The sequence below is a fragment of the Macaca mulatta genome, chromosome 1, assembly GCF_049350105.2.
Source record: "Macaca mulatta isolate MMU2019108-1 chromosome 1, T2T-MMU8v2.0, whole genome shotgun sequence".
NCBI classification, from domain to species: domain Eukaryota; kingdom Metazoa; phylum Chordata; class Mammalia; order Primates; family Cercopithecidae; genus Macaca; species Macaca mulatta.
The window spans coordinates 34,301,799-34,324,117 of NC_133406.1; the positions used below are offsets into that span (position 1 = coordinate 34,301,799).

General features: G+C 43.9%; 1 protein-coding gene across 2 annotated transcripts in view; it reads right to left on the reverse strand.

Moving 5' to 3' along the window:
• Window positions 1-2,606: 2,606 nt before the first annotated feature.
• ASTN1 (astrotactin 1) overlaps window positions 2,607-22,319 on the reverse strand; it is a 306,207-nt gene continuing 286,494 nt past the window's right edge. Inside the window, 3 exon segments of one of the 2 annotated variants that reach the window (NM_001266732.1) lie at window positions 2,607-6,055; window positions 10,417-10,600; window positions 18,100-18,200. In NM_001266732.1, coding sequence (NP_001253661.1) covers window positions 5,818-6,055; window positions 10,417-10,600; window positions 18,100-18,200 — 523 coding nt within the window. In that variant the 3' untranslated portion in view covers window positions 2,607-5,817. 2 annotated transcript variants of the gene reach the window in all.

Consider the following 22,319-nt stretch of genomic DNA (forward strand, 5'->3'; position numbering starts at 1 on the left):
TCACCCAAGCATTGAGTGTTACCATGGATGCAGGCAGAAAACAGAGACTGGGACAAAAAGAACCATTAAAGCATAGTAAAAGGCAACATTGAACATACGGAGTGAGAGTCACAATTTCTTGGCTCTGAATAATCCTCACGTGACAGATGGAAAATAAAATAAAAAACCCAAATCAAGCTAAACAACTAAACAAACAAGAAGAGACAATCTGCTCAGCTTGTAAAGGTAATCTATATGCCCTGAGTTGATTTACTAATGGCATTACTGAGTTTGCACTGGCCAACCACACTCTCTCTTATTGTCTGACATGGGGTAACTGGGCTGCGATTTGCAAAAATCTCAGTGGGATGAGTCTTTCCCTCGTTAGGACAATGAATGAGAAACAAACTCATTAATCATGATGGCAGTATGGTGTAAGGGTTAGTGTCAGACAGCCCTTGGTCAAAATGCCTGGACTTCCATTTAGCTGTGAACTTGGGCAAGATATATAAAGATACCGAGACTCTGCTTCTTCTTTCTTAAGAGTATTTACTTCAGACTTGCAATGAAGATTGATGAATATTATGCAGTTCAAGTGTTTAGCACAGTGCCTGGCACATAATAAGTATGGGGTATGCACATTTGCATCCAAAAAGTTCCAAATACAAAGGGACAGAAAAACAAAGTAAAATTGGAAGAAACTCTTCTCTTCCAATGTTTTTCCCTTGTCCCAAATTGTCCACTCCCTTCTCTGTCTTTCTTTTCCCAGCTCTGGAACAATTCTCTTCTTCTCCTGGAATTCCTATCTGGGTTCTAAGATTCACCCCCTCAGAAGTATTAGGATACAGTGCCCCACCCTTCTTCTTGCTCCCCTCCATGGAGGCAGAGACCCACTTCATTGGTAACAGGGACATTTTGGATGTAGCCCAGTCTCCATAAGTTCTCATCTCCTTTCCACAGTGAATTCATGCCCAGAGCAGGGCTTACCTAAATGTTCTGTCACTGAGTGGATGGAAAGGCACTGTTGACCCCTGATTGGATTCTTTTTATTTAAAAGATCCCTGGCTGGGAACAGTGGTTCACGCCTGTAATCTCAGCACTTTGGAAGGCCAAGGCAGGTGGATCACCTGAGGTCAGGAGTTTGAGACCAGCCTGACCAACATGGCGAAACCCCATCTCTACTGAAAATACAAAAAAAAAAAAAAAAAAATAGCCAGGCATGGTGGCAGGTGCCTGTAATCCCAGATACTTTGAAGGCTGAGGTAGGAGAATCACTTGAACCTGGGAGGTGGAGGTTGCAGTGAGCCGAGATCACATCATTGCACTCCAGCTTCGGCAACAAGAGCAAAACTCCATCTCACAAACAAAGAAACAAAACCCTTAGTGGCTTAAAGCAATAACCATTTTATTATGTTACATAATTTGGTGGGGGGGCAGCTATTCAGGAGGAGCTTGCAGGGTGATTCTTCTCTTTCATGTGGTATTGGTGGAGGTTGCTTGGTAGCATGCAACTGGGATACCACCTGTCTTGGGGTCTCAATACAGCTTCATTCGCCTGTTTGGTGCTTTGGCAAGGTTATCTGAGCTGGGACTGTGGACCAGAGCCCTGCCATGTGACCACTCCAGCATGGTGGTCTCAGCACAATGGCCTTGAATTTCTTAGGTGGCAGCTCAGAGCTCCAAGAGCAAGAGTTTCAAAGAAGGCAGAAGCCCTAAGGCCTTTTTCGATTCAGACTTGAAAGTCACATAGTGTCACTTCCATTACCATCTGTTGGCCAAAATACTTAGAAACCTGCCCAGATCCAAGGAGAGAGGCAGTAGATCATGCTTTATATGGGAGGAGTGTCAAAGAATCTGTGGCCATGTTTTAAAACTGCTAGAGTCATCACCTTCTTTTAATTGCCCCTGTTGGGCAGGGACTTGGATTCTGATCATTACTTTTCAAGGGGACCTATTAAGCCCAGGCACTTAACACCTGATTATTGAAGAATTTAAATAGAATCACATATTTTGATGGCAGCTGAGATAATCTCTATTTAAAGTGGCATTGTAGAGAGAAAGAAAGAGATTACATATTTTGGGCTACCCGTCTTGAAGCATTTCATAAGTCAGCCTGTCTCAAATGCCCCTACACAATGTAAGACAGGAATGTGTCTGGGAGGGCCTTTTGCAACATTTTTCTTCAATGTTTTTCTTAAATGGCCAAAGTGTAAATTTCAGCAGCTTTCACAGCATCTTGTACTTTTCTGTCATAGTCTTCCTCACCCTTGTGATGATAAGTTCAATGCCTAATTTTCCCCATAGGATGCCACGCTCTCTGATAGAGAATAAGCCTGTATCCTCTGCATCATGTGTAGTGTGTAAAATATAGCAGCTGTGCAACAAACATATTTCACTGGCTACTTATTTGGAGAAGGTTGTAGAGAGAAGATGGGACTCACTACTATTTAATGTTTATAATTTGCTATGAAATATTTGATTCTTTTTTTTTTCCAGTTAGAATGATGACTATGAGGCCCGTATGTCTGGAATCTGAAGTGTAACATTTAAAACCTTAACAAGTTCCCTGGTGAGTCTAACCAGTTCACTCAGATTATTGAAAGACACAAGATAACATCCACATACCCAACACTTACTAATAGCTTTGTTTTATTATTCAGTTAATTATTTCATCTTTTATAATCATACAATAATTCTCTTTTAAACAACACTGTTATACCTGAAGATGGTCACATGATATTCTTTCTTCCTTCTACAGTAGTAAAGTGTTTTTCTTCATACTCAGTTTTTTAATAGAACATTTGAATATCAAGAAGTGTAGTTAACTAAAAAATAATGAATGGACCAAACTCCATGGAAAACAATTGCACACTCAATTAAAAGTCTAATGCTATTACAGCGGTTCATGTACATTCAAGAGGAAACTCCAGAGGTCTTGGGGACACGGGAGCTGGGAGAGTGTTGGTGGGATATAAGCACCTCCCTTAAGACCTGTTTTGCAGCTTGAAAACTCGAGGTTGAATACTGGTCCAGTACCATCACCCTTTCTAGCCAGGATGGGTTCCTTCTGGCAAGCATCAGGAAAAGTCAGCAGGGTGCGATCAATAGTGTCTCAAGGGGAAAACATCCTCCAGTCAATTGTACAACCATCCTAAGACTTTCCCCTGCCCCATTCATATCAGCCTTTTTAATTTGAATGTAAGTAGGAGCCAGTCATAGTTGTGTGCATTGTGTGTGCACGCATGTGTGTGTGTGTGTACATACATACACACATTCAGTGGGGAGAACTCAAGGGGAAACTGGAGGAAGAAAGTCTTGGGGAAAGAGGGGTCTAAAAAAGGAGGGTCACAAAAAGAAGAAGTAAAAGACAAAGGTAAAGAAGGTAGAGGAACTTGGGAGACTGAGGGAAAGATAGGAGAGAGGAAGATAGTGTGTCTAAAATAAAAAGAAGGAGAGGGTGCAGAGGAGGGACCCTGATACCTGCTTCACCCTCTCCCTGGTCTGTCAACTTCCACATCATCCACTTCTGGGCACGAAGGCATCGGCAGCCTCACCCTCCTTCCACTCAAGCTTAAAGCACCATGTTCTGCACAGACGTGAATAGAAGGATGGCAAACAGTAGCAGCAAAGAGATGCTCTGGGCCCCGTCCGATTGGCCTGTCACATCTTCTCTGGCAATGGTGAAATATTTGCCCCTTGAGGCACTTTAACTGAGGCTCCAGCATTTGCCACAGGTGGGACAGTCAGTTTTTCTGCTTATCTTTTCTTTGAAAGTAGGGGAATCTCTGAGGCAGGTGCATTAGAGAGTTTGAAATAAATCCTTCAGCGTTTGGAAATAAGGAGACAGGAGAGTGAAACCACCCTATGCTTTATCTCAGCCTCATCACAGGCTTCCTTCTCAGTCATGAGGGTGGGGAGGAGGGCCATGTGCAGTGGAACTGAGGGTCCCAAGGGTGCTCTAGCTCCAAAGGCCAAGGGCGCACTTTGGCCCCTCCTCCTTCCACTGCACAGAGGACACATCCATGCCACAGATGCTTGGGATAGGTAAAGCTCTCTGGGCAGGCTCCCTGTTGGGCTGAGAGCTCGGACAATTGTGTGCCAGATGATACCAGAAACAGAACTGAGTATTGCAGGGTAGCTAAGATCCTGTGCCCTGGAGACCAACAGCCTGAACTCACACTGAAATTCAGTGTGAGTTAAGTGCATGAGGGATTTGGGGTAAGTTGTATAACCTCCTTGCCTCATTTTCCTCAACACTAAAATGGAGACAAGAATAGCACTTTCCTCAGGAGTTGCTGTGAGAATTCAATGACACCTAAAGTGCTTAGAGCAGTGCCTGGCATACAGCAAACACTCAATAAATGTTGCCTGTCATTATTACTATTTAGAAAAAAAACCAGTATAGCTCAATGACTAGCCTTATAGGTCCTGCATCTGTTTCCTGACCTTTCTCATGTGTTTCCAAATGAGGAGCCCTGGTCAAAGGCATGATGGCTGAAGGTGTGTGTTCAGGCCACTGAGTTGTATGGGATGGCTAAGGCCATTGCTAGTTAACAGGGCCTTGCCAGGCTCTTTCTGAAAGTCTGGGCTTCCTGTTGCCTGGGTCACTATTTGTGACCATGCCAATGCTTGGGCGGTGGGATGGAAACAACACTCTAGTCCTTAACTGCAATCAGTGGTGCTTCCCTACACAGAATTCCAGCAACTGGATGGGCAGTGACCATGGTGGAATCCTCCTGCTTATGGTTATCAGAGAAACGATTTGCAAAACTAGCAACACAAGCAAATTTAGCAAGGTGGGGATGAACAGACGTTTTTTGTGATCAATAATAGCTTTAGTTCGCTGTAACACTGATATGAAAGTGTTGACCCCTCCTGGACCCCATCAGACATCCGCCAAGCCTTATCTGCTCAATCTAAGAGGTGTGGGGGTTAAAGATAATCCAGGCACATGGATATATATTGGTAGGCTGGAGAAGTCCATCCAAAGGAAGCATGGATTTTTTTTAAAAAAATAATAAACTCCAAGTCTTTTCTAGAATGTGGACTGCTAACTAGTCTCCCAGGTAGACTTTTCTGAAGGTGCATTTGACAGATGGCATCTTGTTCCCTCTCAAAGATCATGTTGTTCAGAGGAGGGGACAGAGATCTGACAGAGGGAGATTTAATCCCAGTCCTGGCTTAAAATAAGGAAGGATCTCAAAACCCAAGTGGCCCACTGGGGCCTATAATGAAAGCTGGTTACACCTTTCAGGTATGGAAATAGTGACAGCAAGGCCTAGGAAGAAAACCAGGAGGCACAGACAAGGGCCACCTTCCCCAGTTTTCTAATTGTCTTTCTCTGTGAGCAGGGCCAAGGCTCCCAGAGTGAGATGCTTCCTGAGGCATGTTTCAGCGTGGGGCCTGAGGCAGGCCTAACAACTTTCTGACCTCACCTCTATCCCCGGTTGCAATGGATTTAGGAACTCAGTGAGCACAGGGTGCCTACTTAATAGACTTTTCATGGGGATCACAGCAGAGCTCTTGAGCATTTTGGTAATCTTCTCGGGGAAAAAAATGAATGGAACAAAGTAATGGCAAAGCAAACCCCAAAGTAATCCTCTAAAGAAATATGGCACTGCATGAAACCACTAGCTGGCAGATTTCCCAATCATGCAGATGGAGAACATCATACTGAAGAAGTTCTGCAGGGAGCAAGGATCACTTTCTCCCTGGTTTTGATGTTGCTGTGGAGGTTTTAATGTTCCATTAAAAAATATTAAAAATCCACAAACCAACCCAGATAGATCCCTCCTCTTTCCTACTTCATTCTGGCAGCAGCTCCCTGACCTTATGGTGCTAGATCTCTTTGCTGTCCCCATAGTCGTTGTAGGGGATGCTCAGGGTTTGCTCCTCACACGTCTTCCTGAGGTCCCGGCTGAGCTCCGCCCAGTCAAGTCCATAGGGTTTGATCTCGCTGTAGCGGCACCCCAGGTACTTGAGTGAGCTGCGCCGCAAGCTTATCTTGGGTTCCTGAAGGAGTCCATTGCACCAACTGCTGAGGTCCCCAAGCTGGGAAAGGATGAGACCAGCTTTCCTATGGATCAAGCACAGAGGATACTTAAGTTAGAAAGAAGAGAGGGTCTGGATGAACACAGCTACTGTTAGTGTGAGACTCTAAACTTCAAGAGGGCAGAGTGTGGTGTGTTTTCTCCCTATTTTACCTTTGGCACTTAGAACAGTGAGCCCCCCATAAATATCTGTCAAGCAAATGAATGAATGAATGAATGAATGAATGAACGGGATAAATGTTCAAAGTGAGCAAGCACCAAAAAGAAACAGACAAAATGTAGTAAGGAAAAATAAGAAGAGAAAATAAAAAAAACTAATATTTTAGTGGAAATGCATGCCTTTTAAAAATCATAGAGTTGGCAGGTTTGAAAGACAAATCAAATCAAGTTTCTTTAAAGTTAGTCATTTATCATCACTAAATGACAAATAATGTGCTCGACTGAATATTTCCCTTTCCAAGGCCGCTTCTGAACTAGTAGAAGCAGCCATTATGTTGAACTGAAAAGGATATTAGATGTGACCAATTATGCCTGGATGGAAGTAGCTGTAGTGTAATAAAGGCAAGGACAATAATACCCTCAGTTCATGTTGACACAGGATTATCCTTTGGGAAAATGAAGACTGTCAGTTGCACATATCACCTAATTAACCTCCAGGTGAGCTCATGCTCCATTTCTCCACCTCCCTCAGAAAGTGAAGAGGCCATTATCATTGTCACTTAGCCCCAAAGGAGAGGGAAAACAAAGAAGGTGATGAAGGTCACCTGAGCCATTGCAGATTCCTGAGAGAGAAGGGAGAGAGGAGAGCAAGGTGCCCCAAGTTGCACACACTGGAAAGGAGTGATCTCCCTGGGCCAGGAGCACAGAGTGTGAGAGCCTCTGGCATCTAGTTTGGGGGAAAGGACTAGCAACACTATGTCACTGGTGCAGACCAGTGGCACTCACTTCTGGTGTCATAGATAAAGAAAGCCTAGAGTCAGTTCTCAGACCTTACTGGATTTGACTCTGAATACAGGAAGAGTAAAAGATCAGGATCACCTCATTCAGTTGTGTTTTTCTTATTCTTTAAAAATGCAAGTAACCAGAGACCCATGAAGGAAGATACTCTCATTTGAACAAGGTCTTGTGACCTGGAAAACTCAACAAAGACTACTGACTTGGAAAACTCAATAAACACTATTCTTTGCAGCATTTATTGACTGCTAGTCTAACTCATGTGTGGAACCACTCTTTTCTAGTTTCATCAACAATTTGTATTAGTCTGTTTTCATGCTGCTGAGAAAGACATACCTGAGACTGGGCAACTTACAAAAGAAAGGTTTAACTGGACTTACAGTTCCACATGGCTGGGGAAGCATCACAATCATGGTGGAAGGTGAAAGGCACATCTCACATGGCGGCAGACAAAAGAAGAGAGCTTTTGCAGGAAGACTCCCATTTTTAAAACCATCAGATCTCATGAGACTTATTCACTATCGCAAGAATAGCACGGGAAAGACCTGTCCCCATGATTCCATTACCTCCCCCCAGTTCCCCCCCCAAACACGTGAGAATTCAAGATGAGATTTGGGTGGGGACACAGCCAAACCATATCATAATTCCTTCCAGAAACTGAAATGTTATTCACCTTATTTAGAGAGAGGTTTCAAAGAACAATAGCCACATGCCTTTCATTTCTCCTCTACTGTCCTGGCAGAGAACATCACCAAGGGATGACCTCCCTGCATTTCTAAAGGGTGAGCTGGGAGAAGGGCGGAGATTGCAGTCCATCGGAGGAAGGGTTTGAGCTTCCGCAGCAAAGTCAAGGGCTAAGAGTGGAGTGAAGTCATGGGAGGTACAATCATATTTTCTCCAACTTCAATAGTGGGTCAAAAGAAATCAAACAAACACTCTGCCTGCCGACTAAATCATCTTGGGCAGATGATCTGTACTTTCCCTATCAGCCTCTGCAGTTTGGCCAAGCAGGTTTTCCAAAAGTTGTCATCAACAAGAACTCTGGTGGCCCTGCCTCTCAGTCTGTCCTACTGTATGCCATTAGTTGTTGACAAGTTCATGGGAGGTGGAGAAAGGGGAGAGGCAGAAGAGGGAGGGACAACATCGGCATCATCTTCAAGAAATGAACAAAGAACTCCCATCATCCTTCCAAAAGAATGAATTTAATTAGCCCATACAGCCTTTGTTGCTGCTTTCAGTGCTCACTTTAAATAATAATAATAATAATAAATTTGGGATTGCCGTTGACCATTTTGGAGCCTGTGGCTTTCTTTCTTATTCGTAGAGCAACCAGTGTTTTTCTCAAACTATTTTCAACCCTCAGCTCAATCTGGAGGCCTCATGAGTTTTAATGAAATTGGATTGTGGTGAACTGAGGGAATCCTCTGTTTGCTCAGAGGAAGTAAGCAGCCATAGACCCTTTTCTGCTCATCTTCACAATTAACCCCAAAGTGGGTTGATGTATTTCAAAACAGAGGATTTTTCCTTTCCTGTGGTTGTCTCTGAGATCCATGACACTAAAAAGCCAAATTTTATTTCCTGCAGACTAATGAAACTACACAATGTTTTCTAATATATAGCCATGAAAGACTAGTATTACACATGAAGGAGCCTCCTGGGAGGAGACTGTGCAGTCAGTGGTGGCCTTACTTTACAACAAGATCTACATTTCTTCCCCTGCTCACTTTCTTCATTAACCAATTTTGCTTCTGACTCTTGAGTCACAAGAGAGAAATTTTAAAAGCACTCCAAATGCCCTTAGAAATCAAGATGATATATGCAATGTTAGTGCTTTTCAAATTGTGACATTTATGTTCCCTGACAAAGAACTGTATATATACACTCAATAAATGTCAAAAGAGAGAAGGGAAGGGAGAAGAAGAGGGGAGAGGGGAGCAGAGAGGAAAGGAGTGGGTGGAGAAGGAGGTAGAGAGAGTGGAGAGGAGAGGAGAGAGTTAGAGAATGGAGTTGATATTAGGGATGAGTAAGAATAAGGTAAAGACAAAGATAGGGTATGAAGTGAAGGGGACATTTTTAAACATGTATCTACTTTCTAACCCAGGATTTGTCTCTTACCAAAACTGAGACAAAGCAAATTAAAAATCCCTTACATTTTTCTCTCTGGTCTATAGTGGTGGCTCTCTTTGCCCAAGAACTATCACTCTTTATAAACAGGAAATTATTTGTGGATTGTAGAAAAATCCTGCCAGATCTTACACATAAAATCATTTTATTTCAGGAGATAAACCTAATTTTCCTCTTTCCTTCAAAAGTAAGAAAATAGAATGTCCTCAATGACGGTCTTCTGGGAAAGTTTATAACTGCAAGTCACAGCAGGCCAAATGAGGCTGATTCTCTCTCCAGTTTGGTCAGAGGTCAGATGGATGGGATGACTTTTGGGTGGTACTTTCATTCTGCCCTGTTGGCTGGAGTGAAAGAATTCTTTAAGAGACAGAGGATTCTATAGTGTTGATTTTCTTCATTTCCTTCCTTCCTTCTTTCCTTCCTTCCTTCCTTCCTTCCTTTTAAATTTGCTCCTTCCCTCTTCATTTTCTTTCTCATTCATTCTTTTTTCTATTCTCACAGCCCTTCCCCTATTTTTATTGTTTCTGCATGAGCACCTAAATAATTTGGGGACATATAGGTAATAACATTCCATATGAAAATCCTTTTTATCATACTTATCCAAAAATTAAATCTTTCCAGGGAAGTCTGTTTTCTCAAAGCAGCAATATACAGTTATGATTAACAGAACAAAAGAAAAGTGAAAGAGAAGAAAGTGCACATTCTTCTCATTTCTTACTTTCCAAGCACACTATTCTGTTTGTGCAACCTAAAAGCGGTGGGTGTGGAGTATTAGGCAGTTGTGGCCCTTGGGGCCAAGAGAAGTTAGCACACACTATGTGACCCTAGCTCTGGCCAAGATTGACGTCAAGATGGGTCTTTGTCTACTCTCATGTTGCATTTCAAGAGATGTGGAATTTAACTCAAAACAAGTATTTACAATGCATATAATATATGAAAAACCTAAATGCAAAAAATATTTTTGGATAACTTCTTTAATAAAATTCCAAATTTTCTTTCACAAGACCATGCTTTTGGCTCTTTGAGTTTTAGAATGCAATGTCAACATGATAAAAAAGGAGGGTAAAATAGGTCAAGAGCAAAATTGTTTTTCAGAGTTCAGGAAAAGCACTCATGGCTGGACTGCTTAAATAGAGCTCATCCAAAACTAATCTGCATGGGCTGAACTGTCTTAAATCAGGGGACTTACTTCTCTGATTGCCTAAGCTCATCCAGGAAATCTCTACAACTTCATGGATGCAGTATTACAGCACAAGATATACAAAATTTCAAGAAGTCTTTAAAAGGGTTGACTTAGTTTATTGATTACCTGGGACCTAACTCATCCTCACATCGCCAGGTGAATTCCCCGAAGCTCTCGTAGTGCTGGTTATAGTGGTAGAGGACCCGGTGTAAGGTGGGGGAACCCAGATCCAGGAGGGTATTGTAGGCGGTCTGCTGCTCCTTCCCACTGGTGTAGCCATTGAAGAGATTGTAGATCTTGTCTGCTATTTCTGAGGAAGCAGGAAAAGGAAAATAAGTTCATATTTACATATATACAAAATAATGTATGTATACACATACATTATATATGATCTATATCATATAGATATATCATAGACACATGTAGATCATTTATAATGTGTATATAATATGCATACATATCATATAGTATATGCATACACATAAATGTGTGTATGTGAATATGTGTGTATATACATATATGCATGTTTGCTTATGTGTGTGTGAGTATGCTGTTACTGAAAGAGTATTGAACCCAAGGCCTGAAGAAAGTGATTTGAGTAATTCACTTTGTGTCTGCCCCACCAGGCTTCAGTTTTCTATTCTAAAATGAAAGCCTTTGACTAGAATACCTCTAAGGTTTGTTTCAGTTACAATATTCTTTTTTTTACTCAGGTTTTCTAAAAATACCTAGCTTGAGGAAAAAGCTCATATATTAACACTTTTTTGGCAAGTGCAATTCCAGGGAAGCAGGAGCGAAGATAAAGAGAAATGAAGCAAGAAAGAAGAGAAAGTAAATATAAGGGAGAGCATGAAGGAGCTGGTCATGCCTTCCTGATGAGCTGATTGCCATATTTTGCAGGAGAGGATGTGTGACTCACTGGATCTCCAGTGGGTCATTCAGGGGTAGAAGGAAAGAATTTATCTCCAACTTCCATCCGTGATTGGTCTGAGTGTGTTCCCATGGGTCATTAACAACCCTACACTTCTAGGTGGCACGTGCTTGCATACCAGGGTTCCTGCCAAAGCAGCAGGGCAGCCCTGGCAGCGAGTGGTGGGCGTTCGGCTCAGGGATGAAGTGAGGCACTGTCAGGCGGTGCTTGCGAGTGACATGAAGAGTCTGAAGTGGCCTCATGACTGTGGGAAAGCAGAACCCTTGTTAGGACCACCTAGACCAGACGCAGAGGCAGATCTGTGGAGACCCAGAAATGGAATCTAGTGTAAATGAGTAATCTTTCCATGGAATTTATGTCTCTGATATTTCTTCCTCAAAGGCATAAATTGCTAAGTCTGAAGTTGGTGGTGTGGCAAAGTGGAAATGATTTTGTATAGACTTGGCATTTTTTTCTTACAGAGCTCAAAGTACTTCATCATTAAATATTTTCTCTTTTAACTTGTCAGAAAGGAGATGTATTTACATTTTTCTCACTAAACAGCTGGGAAACTAAGATCTGGAGAGCAACGCTTTGTCTTGGATGCAGTGTTAATTCTGGGGATGAAGAAATGAAGTCCACAGGTTCCTAAGCCACAACTTGGCCAATGTGACTGCCTGTTAGCTCGCAGGCATGGTAGCCTGATTCCTTGTCAAACTTCCAAGTGACTTCAGCACTGCTGGTCATGACAAAGTCATCCTTGTAGCAGTTTCCAGAGTTGGAATGAATAAAATTTCTACCTCTATCCTGCCCAGACACAGAAATTATTTCTTTACATTTCTGTCTTACCTGCTGCCTATGAGGACAGGAGCCAGATTTTACGCCCTTACTGTCCTGAGTGGCTAGCACAAGGCCAGGCAATCTAGTAGATCTAAAAATGTTACCTGAATGAATAGAACTTAAACCTTTGGGAACAATTTAAATTTACTTTGGGGAAGAGTTTCTCAGTGATATCTCTCTATACCAGGTCACACCAATCCTGTAGCAACCAAACTTGCAGCCAGCATATAACTTGAGTATAGAAGTCCACTTAGATTTTCAGGTTGCTAAAGTTCTCATATTGTTAAAACTGGAATCAAGAAACAAAGAGGATAGTGATTTAGAAAATAAATATCTATGGTATCTCTAGTTGTTTATCAAAGGCCTATGATTGCCAAGAACTTTGCACATGTGAATTCCAATTCTCATACTACCGCTGAAAGATGGATATGAATGTGCCTGTTTTACAAATGGGAAGATTTGGGAAAAGGTCAAGTTACCCACCTGCCCAAGGTCACACTGCCAGTGTGAGATGGAGTCAAAATTGAAAACTACGCCTATCTGCCATTGCTATTGTGTACTGATGTGTGGAAATAGGTGATGTATAACCAATTTAAGGTACAGGAGGCAGAGTCATGGGATGGAAAATCTGGGATGACTCTCTCTAGTCAAGGGCATTTCCCTGATTGGGCCACAGATGTCAAGAAAGAGGGAATCCTAGTAGCTGTGCAGGCGGTCTGTCGTTTCTGAAGTTGAGATAAGAAGAGGCCGAGGGACTCTTCTTCTAAGAGCTGTGTTGTGTTCCATGGGAGGCAGGGAGCGCTTGCTGAGAGAAGAATGACCAGGGGCAGGAAAAATGCTGGTCATAAGACCAGAGCTGAGATAGGCAGGTCTGGACTTCCTCTCCCGCCCCTGCACTGGTGCCAGTCTATGCTTACTTGTTGTGATGAGAAAGAACAGTCCACATGCCAGGCCCTGGTTGTGGTAGTCTTTGCTGAGGAGCAGTGATGGCTGAGGAGATGCCAACCATTCTCATAACATAGCAGTTATATCCAGCTAGAGAAGACTAAAGGCTCCCAGCTTTTGCAGCACGTGGGATGAGACCAGTTTCCACCACAAATCTCCTAAAACCACAATATTCTAGCTCTTGGGTATGCTTAAGAGCCCACATCAGTAAGTGAGATGCTGTTTTCAGAAAGATCTATGCTCCAGGCTCCTAGCGCATGAATATTTCTGGCTCCTCCTATTTTCACAGAAAGAATTGAGAGAATTTATTTTGTTAGTCTTCATAGCATCTCAAGAATTCACTAACTCAAACAATGGAAAATAGTAGAGGTATTTTTAGTTATAATTTTACTCAATTGCAGGTTCACAGAAACCTCAAGCTATTCAAGACAGATTCCTGTCTTTTCTCTCTTTAACGATCATGATGTTTGGAAATACATAAGACGCAGGTGAAAATATGGCAAAGAGCCTGTCTACACAGTCTCATCACAAAAAACTTGATGAGAAAAGAACTGAGATCTCTCAGGCGGCAGGATAAATTAACAAGGCTGAGACTGAGGCTCTCAGGCCCAGGCACCATGGCAACAAATGGAGTTGGGCCACACCCACTGTGTGACTGGGGACAAGTTACTTAACCTCTGTGGGTCTCAGTTTCCATGCCTGTTCAATGATGGTTAATAATACATACCCTCCAAGATTCTTGTGAGAATAAAAGCTATATTAAATGTCAAACCTTTTTTTTTTAAAAAAAGCACAATGTCTGGACATAGTAAGCTTATATTTATTCATTTATTAAATAAAATTGTTTTCGAGTACTTACTATGTGTCTGACAGTTTTCTATGTCCTTGGGCTATGTTGGACAAAAATCCTCACCTTATGGCACTTACAGTCTGGTGGTAGGAGACAGTCAGGTCAGGTAAGCAATAAACGTAGTAAATAAGTAAAATATAGTGTGTTAAAAAGTGGGGAAAAATAAAACAAGAGGAAGTTCCTCCTTCCACAGCCTTTGTATTTCTGTGAAATCTGTTCTCCAATAATGAAAAGGAGAACCAGAAGGATTTGCCAGTGGGTTGGATGTAGAGCATGAGAGCAGGCAGGGGTCACTCCACCATCCATCAAGTCAGCCCCTTGCTCACCGTCCTCCAGGGCTTCCCAATCCAATCCCAGGCAGAGTCCAGTGCCCTGTTTTGATGACCAGGCCCTGCGGGATCCTTCCCACACTCTTGGAGCTCCTCTCCTGCCCTTCTCCCTCCCACTGTGCCTCCTTCCTCTTCTTCAAACACGAGCCAAGAATCTCTGTACCGCTGCTCCTCGATCTGGAAAGATCTTCCCCTAGATTTCTGCATGACTTACTCCCTCACCTTCCTAAGCCACTCCAGTTAAAATTCCACTCTCTGCACCTCCTATCCCACAGCCCTGCTTATTTATCTCCATAACACATATTGCCATCTGAAATATTACACACGTTACTGTGTTGTTGTTGGTGGTCATCCTTGCTAAGATATAAGCTCCATGAGGCAGGAGGTTTGGCTCCAACTGCCTAGGACAGGTATTTAGTAAGGGCTTAAGGTATATTGAATGATGTAATGAACTCATGAAATCAGATTGTAAATTTCTTGAAAACAGATTTTGATTCTAATTACTTTTGTATGTAGCATCTAATAGCAGGGTTCGCTAAACGGCTGTGGAAGGAGCAAATAAAGGGATGGATAAACATTTATGTCTGCATCAGGAAGAGAGAACGGGCATCAGGGAGGGATGGATGAGAACTAGCCTTCCACGGATGAAGCTTCATGAAGGAGAATTCTCAAAAGGCCATGCCCCAACCTAGAGTCTAGCCAAGAGGGTTGATCTTATTACTCACATGAGCCTGAACCTACTGTGGGAGGCTGGTTTCAGCAAAACATCGGTAGAAACTTATTTCCACAGTGGCTTTAGTGTCATGATGCAGGAAAATTCTTCAGAGAAAGTATCTAGTTTAGGATAAATCTTCACATAAGGGATGAAGTCTGGCTTTTAGCTAGATAATGAGGAGCTGAAGTCATGCTCCAGGTCACTTAAAAGGTAATTCCCATTTGTTATTAGATTTAAACTTAGAACTGAGTGCAGCAAGATCGTATTTATGATCACCATCTGGGTGTGAGGAAGACAAAGCATATGGTATTTTGGTAGAACTTCTAGAACTGTATTAATTAGCAAGGATACCCTCAATTAGTCTAACTCATTAATTCTGGATTTACCTGCACAGGACACCTTCCTGGCTGAAGGATAGCAGGCCCTGGGAGTGTTATTTCACTGTCTCAACACTAAATTGGTTCTTCTGCTCCCAGCTCGTCTGCTGGGATTTCAGAAACTCTCTTTATTAAGAAGCACAAGGAGGCAGAGCACGTCTTGATGTACTCTGGAGGGCTTGGGCTGACCCGAAGGAGCCCCACATGGAAAACTGTGTAGTTGTCTGCTCCCAGCAAACTTCCCTCTATGGGCCACTCTTTATTCTAGAATTACTTTCTACCTAGCCATCTCTGCAGGTAGCATCATGCTGCATCCCCTCCACCTGCTAATCACCTCCCTAATGTCCCACCACCTGCTGCGTACTCCCTGATGTCCCACAACTCACTGCAGGCTGTGCTACCTGCAAGGACACCAGCATACTCTCCAACACAGGAATAGCGGAGGCACCTTCTCACCACCTGCCTCTCTCTGGCTTAGAAGAAGAAATCAGCAGATAATGAAATAAGGGTGTCATGGATCCTCTCCAGACAGTCTCTCATCCGGGAGTTTTCAATTCCAGTTTTCCCCATCAGGGAATTGCAGAGACCTTCGAAAGTCATTCAGTCTAAATCCTACAAGCAAGCAGCACTCACTCCAGAGGGTCTAAAAGGGAGATTTTCGGTATGTAACTTGAACAGTCTTTCAAAATGTGAGCCTTTTCTTCTTCATCAGTATTTAGAGACAAGGGGAAGTGCTTCAGTCTTTGACATAATAACTCTCTAACCATTTTTTGGTAACCTGGACAAAATGGGAATTGGGTAAAGTAACAAATGTGAGTACTGGTTCTGCCAGATGCTTTGTGATATTGATCACTTTACTTACTCTACTCTGAACCTCAATTGCTGCATCTATAACATGGGGGTACTGTGTCATTCATTCAGTAAATACTTGTTGACTTCCTAGTAGACAGCAAGCTCTATGGTTGGTTACTGATAATAATTGCAGGTTTTACTGAATAATTATTATATGCCACGCATTGGGTGGGTTTTTTTTTCTATTTTACATTAATTAAGTCATTTAATTTTCACTAGAACCTCATTAGCTAGGATACTACCTCCCCCATTCCCACTTTACAGATGAGTAAACTGAGGCATGGGGTGAAGTAACCTGTTGAAGATCAAGCGGTTAGATGGGAAACAGGCATTTGAACCTGGGATGTTGATTCCAGGTTCTCTGCAATGAGTTGGTCAACCACACTGCCTCCCAGGTGTTAGTGATTTAACAGTGGACAAAAACAGACTGGGAGCCTGATCTCATGGAGCTCACTGTCTTGTGAGGTAGACAGGCATTGAACACATCATTATAATAATAAATATGATGAATGTTCTGAAGAATGAAACATGGTACTGTGAGGATACCTCATTATGGCTCCTGGTCCCTTCTGCCCTGAAGGAGGGACACTTGGTCTGAGATTTGCAGACTAAGAGGTGTTCATCAGTTGACAGGGTAAGAGAATTCTAGGTAATGGGACCCATGTGTGCAAAGGCCTCATGGCAGAATGAAAATGGTGTTGGAAGAACTGAAGAAGGCAGTGAGGCTGGAATGCAGAAATCGGCTAAGGGAGGGGGCCAAAGTGCTGGAGAAGTGGGCTGGGGCCACTCCATGTAGGTCCTAATGTACCTGTTTAATGTTTTTGTCACAAGAGGAATGGCAATACATTAAAGAGTTTTAAGAAGGGCCCTTGATATGATCAGACGTCTGTGTTGGAAATAACCCTACCTTAAACATGCTTTGCAGATTAAAGATGAAAATCTTTTCAGACCTTGTACAGCGCTACAATATTAGTGGTTTTAATTAATGGGAATCCAGGTCACTCTTTCACCTGTGATTTTGCATCATCATAATGTCACCCCTTGGACATTCTGGGATTATGTCCCTCCTGTCAATCTAATACACCTGGAGTCAGGAGCCTTATACAAGGTGATTTAAGGAATGTCAGCAAATCAGACTGGACACAATGTTTCTCTTACTGAAACTACTGAAACTTGCACAACCTAAAACTTTCAGCATCAATGTCTGTTAATATGCAAATACTATCTGTTCAATACTACCATGTTAGTGGTTGATAAGATCACTTAAATTAGTGCTGGAGGCCTGTAGAAGTGTTGACCAGGATGAATAAAATTCTGGTTATAAATAGGGTGTAAAAACCTTAGAACAGGGGATGATGTCAAGAGCAGCCAGGTACTGTCATGAGGAAAAGGTAAGCTTTATGCAAGGGATGCTGACTGAAGACAAGGTTTTCTTAATTAACAGGGACTGATCCTGCAGGGGAGCATGTACTGAAGACAGCCAGTTATTTATCAAACAACTGGCCCATAATAACTTCAAAATATACAATTAAAAATTTTGATGCATTTTTGTCAGGGATGGGGGGATTTAGCAATTAACTCCAAATCTGCAGCCTTGCTGTACATGTTGATTCAAAATAAACTTTCAGGTGTACAAAAACCTGTAGACAGAGTAAATGACCATATCAGTATCTTGAGGGCAGAGATCACAGGTACTTCACTATGTATGTAAGCACCTGGCACATGATCGTGTACGCTAGGGGGCTTCACCAGTGTCTCCTATGGGCTCCTTGACTTATGACTATGTGGAGTAATGCAATACGATGAGAACTTTTGCCAACAGCTGAGGAGTATTTCTGGAAAGGCAATGCTCCTGTACTGGGCCTTGAATTCTCCCTCCCTGCTGAACTCCAGGTTGCTCCATTCAACTCTCTTGGTCCCTCTGTCCTCATAGCAAGGGGGAGTACCTGGGGCATCCCTTCAGAAACCCTGCTAACTTCAATGCCTCTTACCTTGAGCTTTGACATCATCCACCACGGGGCATGGGGTCTTCACGATCACATCGCTTGGCCTGGAGCGCCGTCCTGTGTTGTCCACTCCCCACAGCGTGAACCTGGCAGGGAGTGGGAGGGCATGGTTAGCAGAAACAGTATGGCTGGAGACTAGATCTCTGTGGCCCTACTTCATGGCCCAGCTCTGCCTGGATGGGTGACTACAGACCCGGATACTCTCATCATCCTGGTTCACGTTTACTGCCACCATTCCAGGCAGAAAGATGCAGCCCAGAGCTCCTCATTGCTTCCTAGTGGGTCTTGGGTTGTAATTTGCTGCTGTGGGTATATTTTTTGGCAGAAAGCATCACGGCCTCAGGCACTGGTTCACAAAGTGGGGGTTCCAGACCAGCAGGACCAGCATTACCTGGGAAACTGGGAGCAGCAGACCCTAGCCCAGACCCACTGAATCAGAAACTCTAGGGATGGGGACTAGACCTCTGTGCTTTCCTGGGCCGTCCAGGTGACTCTGGTGCCTGTTAAACTTTGATAAACCACTCAGGGAAACAGTTTACATCTTTGGAAACGGATGGTCAGAACTTGGGTCTGAAGCCACATAGTTATAGTGAATGCCTGCGAAATGGAGATGATAATAAGACTACTTGTAAGCCACTATGAGAACGAAATGAGACAATAATGTACAGAAATACCTGAAAGATAATATGGTTCATGACACTACATATATCACATTAGTCCTCTTCAGTGCTGTGCCATGTGCAGTGAACCCAGAGGAATTCTAGGTTCTGCCACTAAGAAGGGAATCTGAACATAACCATGACCGTCAGCTCCAGTGTTTGCACCAAGGGTCTCTGATAACCAACCCAGTCGGTCTAAAGAAAATCATTAATGTTGCCTTTCTTGTCGCTTTACTTTCTGCTGTGTCACCACAGGAGGCTGCGTTTATTGACAATTATTGATTTTCTTTCCTTTTGGCAGAGTTACAGGGAGGGAGAGAGGTGAAAAGGAGAGAGAGGCCCCGAGACACAGTAGTCCAGTTAAATGTCAGCTGGGCGTGGAACAGACACACTGGTGAAGTAGAAAAGATACAGATAATTGCCTAATGATACCAGCAAGAAATATGCATTTCTCTCAACAGAGAAAAAGCAACCATGGTCCACCACTCCCTCCCCACAAAGACATCCACAGAAAGGTCAGTGTGAGAGCCTGTGTGCCGTGATACATCATTTACCTTCTCTCTACTTTCTCCAAATTCTCATGCGAATCACGGGGGCTTCACACAGGCAGGTCCCATACCACCTGAACACTAGTCTGCTGGGACTCAGAATGTGATGACCTGCCTGGATTCAAGACACAGTAGGTTGGGCCACACCTGCTGACCTCCTGCAGGACTTCGGCCCCTCCTTGCTGTCAGACCAGGACCAAGTGTGCAAGCCTTCACTCCTGTCTGCAACACAGTGGCTCAATCCACTTCACTGGCCTCTGCCTCATCCCCTGTTCCTGAGATCTGATAAATGGTCTTACCTAGTACTCAAACCCAGCCTGACCCTGATTCCAAACCCAAGGTCTTCTCGCTCTTGTTTCCTTGCCATTCTTCCCCTCTAAGGTCAGAGGGGGCCCCTCGCACCCAGCCCCTACAGCTTCCCGGTGGCAATGCTAGGCTGGCTGGACCCATAGCAATGGCAGCCATAAAATTTTCCATCATTTGGCCCCACAGGCCATATGCTGATGCCTCATCAGCTTCTGGTACTGTTTCTAGAATTGCGAATGGGGCCACCAAACCCCAGCTGGTGTATCTGACCAGCCCTGTGTAGAGCCAGCTCTGTTCCTGGTTCAATCCCACAATCCAGTCTCAGGTCAGGCACCAACTCCCTCCTCTGTCCACCTGCTCTAGACCACCTTGACCTCCCTCTCAGGAAGGGCCCCAAAGGTGCAAGGACCAGAGGACTGGGCCAGGCCCATGCCCCAGCTCTGTGACCATGCTGGCCCGAAAGCATCAGCCTGGGAGAGAACGGGACTTCCTATCTCCTGACGCTGATGAGAACTCGCAGTTTGCTCTCCCTCTTCCTATAGGGCCTGCATCCCTGACTGTGTGTCTGAGTCTCCGTGTCTAGGCCCCTGCCCTGGTTTCCATTGCTGAGGCCCTGCCTGCCTAGTGCCCCATCCCCTGTCATTCTGGCCCTGCTCTGCCTGTTCCTGCCTGACTTCCAGAGCCCTGAGCATGGCCTTGGAACTCAGGGCTGCAGTCTGGCTATGTGCAGCTCTGGGCCACATGATGCTGCCTGCCATATGTTAAAAGGTCACCTGCCCTAGACCATTTGTGGCTGCATTCCAGCCACCTTTTGTAGCCCACCATTCCTTAACCCTGGACCTTTAATTTCTAAGTGTCCTTGGACTATGATAAGAAACATCCTAATTGGTTGTCAGATGGACCCCTTCTCTCTCAGTCCCCACCTCTTCCCTCCCCATGCTTGCCCAAGCTCTGCCTTGTGGCCTGTCTTGCTGTAAGTTCCAGCTAAACTGTATTGGATGCTGACCTAGGATGAAAATACCTGTCCTCACATTAATTCTCACATTACCCTGATGGGGCAAAATTTAAGTTCTCAAGCTCTTTCCACTTTGAGTAGTGTATTTTATTTTTAACATGAAGCAGGTATCAGAAAAGGAGATGCTTCAGTTAACCTTCCAAGGAGGGTTGGGGCTTGATCTAAGAGCCATTATTCAGTAGTCCCAAATCTCTCAGTCTTGGAGGGCCACTGAAAGAGCGGTCAGTTTATTTAACCATTATGGCCCGGGGAGCACTTTACACATTTCATGTGGAAATGCCTCGGCTTACCATTAGCGTTATCGTTTCTACCACTGAAGACTCAGCACCCTCAGAGGGTTAGATGGGATTACTGGGCAGAAGAGATAAGCCCTGTTCCCAGTTGGAGGGCTCATGTATAAGTGTATTTACTGCTTTGTCCAAAACTTCTGGGCTTCTTCCACCGTGCCTGGCTGGGATTGTTCAGCCCATGGCTAGAGACTTGGTGATGACCCCGACGCAGGCCGGTGTGCGTGTGCACCGACACAGAACAGCTTTGCTTCTAGAGGTGGGTCTTATAAGGCCTGAAACGCGATGTGAGTGGAGGACTCGTAAGCCCCTGCTAAGGACTGACTGTCTTGTCTGCTACTTTCCCACTTTCCTTCTCTGGGCATGGTGGTTTCTGCCCATCCCTCAGATTTGGCTCCCTTTTTTTCTGAATTATCTGTCTGCTGTCACACATCTGGAAAGAGAGCAGCTCTCCTGTGAGCATGCATTGTGATGATGGCGCAGTGGGTTGAAAGGCTCGTGAGTCACTTCCCTACCCTGGCCTCAGTTTCTTCATCTGTAAAATGAAGAATGCTGGACCAAACATACTTTAAGGTCTCTTTCAAGTAGGAGCTCTTCACTGTTTTTGTACCATGGATCCTTCTCAGAATAATGTTTTGAAAAGCATTAAATAAAATATACAGAGTGACAAAGGAAGCCAGCTAAGCAGAAATGCTGTTCCACCTCTGTGGATCTCAGGTGCAGAGCCAGCTCTCTGCTTTAATATGAGGTAATGAGGTCATGCTCTGAGATTCTCACAGTAACCTAGAGCAGTGGGGAGTAAGATGGAAGGCTTGCAGAACCCAAGCAACTAGCTGTGTGATTCTGGGGCAGATACTCCGTTTTCTTGCACCTGTTTCCTCAATTATAAAATGGAAACAATACCCCTAATCCCATAGAGTCAGAGAGGATTCTCAGAGACACTGAGTGTGAGGCACCCACGTGCGTAGTCAGCACTCCATTAATGAAGGCCACCCTCCTGCCAGTTTATAGAAAGAAAACTTAGTTAGAGAAAGTTTAAGTGTCTTGCTTACAGCCATTTAGTAGTTAGGAACAAAAAACCAGGCTCGCAGCCCATGTATTCTCAACTCTTAATCCAGGCCTCTCTCCCTATCCCTAGGCTGAAGTGCAGCTCTCCTGGATCCTTCAGGGAGAGGAACGCCACTCCTGGCCTCCCACACGGCCCTCTTCTTGTGATCTGCAGCGCCACCTGGTGGAGATTTGCTGTTTCTTCCTTAATCCCCTGCATTGGCTCCAACTTTTCAAAAATCAGCATTCATAGTTTGCATTTTATAAGATGTAGGAGGGACATAATGGGAGATCACCAAAGACAGCTGGAGTGAGAGACGGTATTGGCCTCGGTCTCTGATCA